Source organism: Daphnia pulicaria, chromosome 7 (assembly GCF_021234035.1).
Source record: "Daphnia pulicaria isolate SC F1-1A chromosome 7, SC_F0-13Bv2, whole genome shotgun sequence".
In the NCBI taxonomy this organism is placed as follows: domain Eukaryota; kingdom Metazoa; phylum Arthropoda; class Branchiopoda; order Diplostraca; family Daphniidae; genus Daphnia; species Daphnia pulicaria.
Genome location: NC_060919.1, coordinates 11,929,976 through 11,935,777, shown reverse-complemented (window position 1 = coordinate 11,935,777; position 5,802 = coordinate 11,929,976). Strand labels below are relative to the sequence as shown.

At 35.7% G+C, this 5,802-nt stretch overlaps 1 protein-coding gene across 2 annotated transcripts; it reads left to right on the top strand.

The window, feature by feature from the left end:
• Positions 1-1,187: 1,187 nt before the first annotated feature.
• On the top strand, positions 1,188-4,092 carry LOC124351041 (orcokinin peptides type A-like). 2 transcript variants are annotated; one of them, XR_006921341.1, is made up of 5 exons: positions 1,188-1,437; positions 2,231-2,348; positions 3,505-3,595; positions 3,676-3,892; positions 3,988-4,092. XR_006921341.1 is itself a non-coding variant. In XM_046801799.1 (4 exons), exons 1-4 carry the CDS (start codon positions 1,363-1,365, stop codon positions 3,839-3,841), a joined length of 450 nt encoding a protein of 149 aa, XP_046657755.1. In that variant the 5' UTR covers positions 1,188-1,362; the 3' UTR covers positions 3,842-4,092. The 2 variants fall into 2 exon arrangements, 1 of the variants encoding a protein (XP_046657755.1); XM_046801799.1 differs by having other exon boundaries at positions 3,676-4,092.
• Positions 4,093-5,802: the final 1,710 nt, after the last annotated feature.

Genomic DNA, 5,802 nt, shown 5'->3' with positions numbered 1-5,802 from the left:
CTTGTAGAAAGAGTGCGCTTCTGGAAAAGCGGGGGAAGGGAACTCCTGCCCTCATGCCTTCACTACCGATCTAGGGTTTATTGGTGTCCTGTCAACTGTTCGGAATGTGTATAGTAACCGCATGTTCTAGATAGAAAGCAGCAGGAAATGATTTGATCAAAACGATTGGATTCTTAAGAATCACTAAACAGGTTGGCATTTGTAAATGTCACTAGGACTGTTCGTTGAAAATAGCCACATGCAATGAATTAATATCAAAGAGAACCTTATACGCCTGGGATGCGACGAAAACACGTCGCCGAGTAATAACAAATCACTTTTAAGCGCTTGGTTCCAGGAAAGTATTGGCGAACTGCGTAAATCAACGAATGCAGCGCGCTCCTATTAATAAGGCATACGCCGGTAGACCTTACGATATTGTTCGATTGGTAAATTGAATAATAAATAAATGGTTGAGAACGATCATTTTTTTTACTTCTATTTTTCTACTATTTTTTGCTTAAGTGGGTCCAATGGAATTGAAATTTCTAGGTTGTTTGGTTGCAATAATTAATTTATTTATTTTTTCAGTTTTTTTTCTTTGCAGAGGTAGAAATAACCCTAAAAGCAGCTTCACTAGAATTAAATTGTTATCTGACATGATTATTACTCTTAAGCAACAGTAACCAGACCACCGATAATTGGTTTATTCAATTATTTCCAGTCTATATCTATCTCGTTCAATGAATCAATGATCAACTCGTAATGCAAATTGTTTTAAAAACATAACTTTTTACATTATTTTTCGGGTGCTCAAAGTTAGTGGTCCATTTTAGTCCAGAATGTTTTTAATAAAAAAGAAAACACAAAAGTTTAAAATTTACGGAAATTGAACTTCAAAACCCAAATCTTCGAAAATTCGAAATTCATAAAGAAATTTAACTTCAGTTGTATGCCCCCTTAAACATTTTAAATTCAAGTACTATTTATTGGAGCCACCTACAAAGTGGCTTACTTTACCTTGATCAAGTCTGATAAAGAACGTACGTTATATAGCGTGTATTCCAATTGAACACTAGGCTGGTAGACTGATAAGGCGCGGTCGCATACCAGAAACGTCAATGTGTGGGCTTCATCTTGGATAGATCTGGACCTACTCTTTCCGGAGAGTCGGAGACGACAGTATAAAACGGCTGGCCGCTGCTGTAGTAGGGCACAGAAGCGAGCAAGTAAAGAGACGCAAAAGAGAATCTCCCCTCCTCTGTTGTACTCCTCCCGATATTGTAGAGCAGTCAACAAAATTATTCATTTGTAAAGTTTGCTTGCTTCTGCTAAGCATAGCATAAATTTCGAGCAGTTTTTTCTCTTCTTACCTTTTTCGAAATGAATTGTCTCAAATTTCGGCTTGTCGCTGTCGCGATTCTCATCTTCAATGTGGTCACCGCTCTGAATTACCAGGTAAAAATATTAAAACCGTTTTTGATAAAATGTACACTATATCATACGTTAGCAGTAATGCTAATGAAGCCTAATGAATGACAATTTACGTTTGGATTTTTCTACTTTATTCTAATTGAATTAAGACTGCTATTTAATCCAACAAATCTGTAGCAGTCCAGTCTACATTTCTTCACTATTCCTACTACAATTCTGCTAAACAATAATTCTAAAATTTGTTCTTTTACATTCTTTTTACTGTCTGGTTAAGGCTTTTAAAAAAAGCTTTTATAAGAATATTGCTTTTGTTGAACAAGCAAGTAGCCTCCAATATATATTGCAGGAATTCTATTTTTGATATTTTTGTGCGCATGGACAGTAGGGTACAGCATGTTAGTTATGTTCATTTATGTTTATCATATTATACATATTTAGGTCTAATGCCTACAGTATAAAACGATGAAGTTGATGAAAAAAGTACGACAAGCAATTTAAGTGCAGTGATAAATTTATCGCATAACATTTAGGAACAGGGAAAAATGAGGAAATTCGGGCTAACAGCAGCATGTCAGGCTTATCCTTCCCGTATTCCTTTTCTTGACTTCATTTGCTTTCCTTTTCCAAATTAGACTCTCCAGGTTCAGGGTGTGAGGTTGTGAGTAGATCTTATGTTGATATTAAGGATAGACTAAATAGCAAATACTTTATACTGTACCGGCACTACCTCATATTATAAAAAAAACGTGTCAAGGCGTGCATACTTGACTGTATTAGCCGTTTCCTCTCTTTTCACCTCATTCAATCTCATTTGTAGAGTGAGGAGGCGGTGGGAGTGGAGCATGAACGAGATCGGGATAGCCTTGGAGGTGGCCACATTCTTCGCGGTCTGGATTCAATAGGAGAGAGCAATCTACTGCGGGCAATTTACCGAGGTACGTTGCTGGTTAAAATTAATTGACATAGTACCTTCAATGACCTTCAAAGGTAAAGTACTATATTGAGAGGGGGGGGGGGTCTAATTTTTTTTTCCGTTTCGTCTTGAATAGCATTGAGAACAAGTATACGATATGTCACATGCCGCGATATTTCTACATTGATATACACATTCTTCCCTCACTAATTTAACATATACACACTTTCATCCTATTACAACTGTAGCATATACTATTATAGAGTACAAGTTATATTTCGCTGTAAGAGAAACTTATCCTTGCTCACCGTAGTTCAATGTGGCACTTGTTAGTTAATAACTTGGAATAATTTCCAGGCGGTATTGTGCCTGAAATAGTAGTGCCTAACCTATGCTGAAAAAGGAAGAAAAGTTGCCACTTAAATAATAAACTAGCTAGATATACTCGCGGGTGGTAAATCACAGTTTTTATCGAATGCTTATTCAATTCGGCCTTTTTTTAACTACAACTATCGTTTTTTAAAAAGATATTGGTTGTTTAACAACATTTTGGTTTCCTGTACTTTCTGAATTCAGAATAAAGCTTAAGTCCCTCCTATAATAGGTCCTGTAGAGGAGAGTGGGGTTATTTGAACCAGTTTTTGTTTTTTACGCTTAACTGTTTTCTGTTTTCCCGAATTAAAAAATAAGTGATTTAATAATGCCCCATTCTCTGCTATCCCCATTTTTTTATTTCATTGAAGCTTCAATAGTTTCCCGCTATAGCTTTTTAAAAATGCAAAAAGGCATTGGGTGGGTAACATTTGTGGGGCTATAACCGCTATATGAGGCAGAGGGTGTTCTATGTCAAAGACTGTGTGGGGTAACATAATTAAAAAAAAAAGCCATTTAAAGAAAAAACAATTAAACATTTAACTACAAAAGAAAAATAAACCAAAAAGCGTCTCGAAAAAGGAATAACTGAAGGAGAATCTGAGCTTGTAACGCGCATACGCGATCATAACAATAATTATTGTAGTTTTGGCAAAATATGTCCATTTATGTTTCAGAATTTTTTGGGCGATGTTAAAGTAGCAAAAATAGGATTCTAAAATAGAGCATAATTTTTCTTTAATGAATTTATCTCGTCTTTTTTATATGTGTTAACACTATTCTTTTCGAATTTTTTAATTACCAAGAAAAACCCCGCGACTTTTTGCGGATAAATCGAGGACTGGACTCGCTTAGTGGTGCTTCTTTCGGTATCGAAAAGCGCTTAGACTCTTTGACGTAATATTTTACAATTTTCATTATTATTCAACGTAAGAATTATTATAAAATATAAATACTCATTTGATAACAATTTTCAGTGGTCTAGGATTTGGCAGTCAGAAGAGAAACCTGGATGAAATTGATAGGTCGAATTTTGGAACATTCGCCAAGAGGAACCTCGACGAAATCGATCGCAGTGATTTTGGTCGCTTTGTCAAGAAGAGAGAAACCATGGAAGCGGAAAGTTCTCAACAGCAGCACTAAACAGAATAATTCATAATTTGGGTGAAGTCCAATATGGATAGATAAATAGATGTAAGCCGCTTTAACATAGACCTCACCGTCTTCAAACGAAAAGTACATAATTGCATTTCATCGTATTTCTGATGACAAAATCACAATGCCCACAGCACTTAGGACTACACGCGGCATTACACAGTTTTTCACCACGGCTCTTTTCTCATCATGTGTATCTATGGTGACTCCTTTCAATAAACAAACATATTTCAATCAAATCTTTCTGACATTCTCTGTTGCCAGATTTTTCTGGATCTTTATTGTTGAGAACTAGAACTATGGATGTTTCAACTACTTGATTTCAGAATTCCATTGTTATTGCGCCTCAATCTTTCATTTCCCTGCTTAGTTTAGAAAACCAATACAGGTTTCACTACTCTGGCCGTTTGGTGGCACCACAGGGTCAGCGGCACCCAGTGTTCGGAAGATCAATAGGTGATTTTTAAAAATATGAAATGATTTAAATCAGTAAATCACAATTTAAATCAACTTATTGGCTTTTTTTGCTGATTTTGATTTTGATCTATATAATTTTTCTTTCGATGAGTTTTCTGTGATTTTTCGATTTTAAATTACTTGTTTACAAATCAAAATTCAAAATTACCAGAGATAAGGAAATGGGTTACTCTATGTAAAGTCCAGCAGTCGAAATTCGACCAATCAGAATCGAGGAAATCCGAAAAACATGATTTAGGGTATTTTTAAGGTAAAGTTTTTAATTATAACCCATATGACAAAGTTAGGTATAGAGCTTATTAGATGTTTCTGAGCCTAAAAAAAGAAACTATGTGATTCTTTTAACCTTTTCGATGCATTTAAAAGGTGAGTAGCGGCCATTTACTTTTTGACGGCTGTGATTTTCCAAGATGTGATAACAGATGGCGCTACATAAGTAAATATCAAACCCCTCAAAAAGCCATTGTAAGAATCGGTTAAAAAAGAGTGGCCTTTTAACGTTAGGTCAATCCCACCAACATCTTAAATTACAAACTGACATCTAAAATTTAACTAACTCTAAATTCCGAAGGCGCCCAAGGGGCTTTATTACTTTTATTCAGTATTTTATAATTGAATCAGATTCAGACGAAGTATGAAAATGTATTTTATGAAAACTAATTTTGTGTGTGATTTAAAGCCCGCGAATTTAATCAAAAATCGAAATCATGATTGATTGATTGATTTTTCATTTTTTTCGGTGATTGATTAATTTTTATTTAAATAAAAAAAATAAGTGATGGATTGATTTTGATTTAAGTTAAATTTGTAATTGTTCTTCCGAAAATCGGTGGCACCATAGGTCCGGCGTTTCCACGCTAGAAGATAGGGGGAAAACTGGCACGCAGCACTCCCACCGAAGGGTTGGAGTCAACCGTGGAAACCATGTTGCAGTCGTCAGCCAGAATATAATGGTTGGACCTTGAAGATTCCCTATAATCCGCTTAGAGCGCCATTGTATCCTATCCTACTCCTTTTTCCTAATCCCCTTCTTGCCCCAATAGAGCAAACCAAGAACGCGTACCCTAACCATGGTAACTTTGGGGCGGCCATATTTGGGATCACGTCTTTTTTGTACTCGGTGCATTCTTATGGTTTTTTTAAAATGTATCTAAGATTGCGGCCTGTAGATTTATGTCCGTACTAAAAAAATCTGTTATGGTAATAAATTAAGAATTTGAACGGGGATTTTTTAAATGTAGGCATTTATCCTTTTTTTTTTTAAATTCCCGTTTATTTTTAAAAATTGTTGAAGTGTTTTTTACATTTTTTTGCAAGAATTCAAAGAGCAATTGACCCGAGGGAAGAACAGGGAGAAGAGGAAAGTATGGGACTCTTTTTTTCATACACCCTCTTCCCGAGTTGGACAGATCGCGCTCAATTTCCGCTCCGATAACCCTTTCAATCAGCGATCAATGAGAGGTGATTTGATC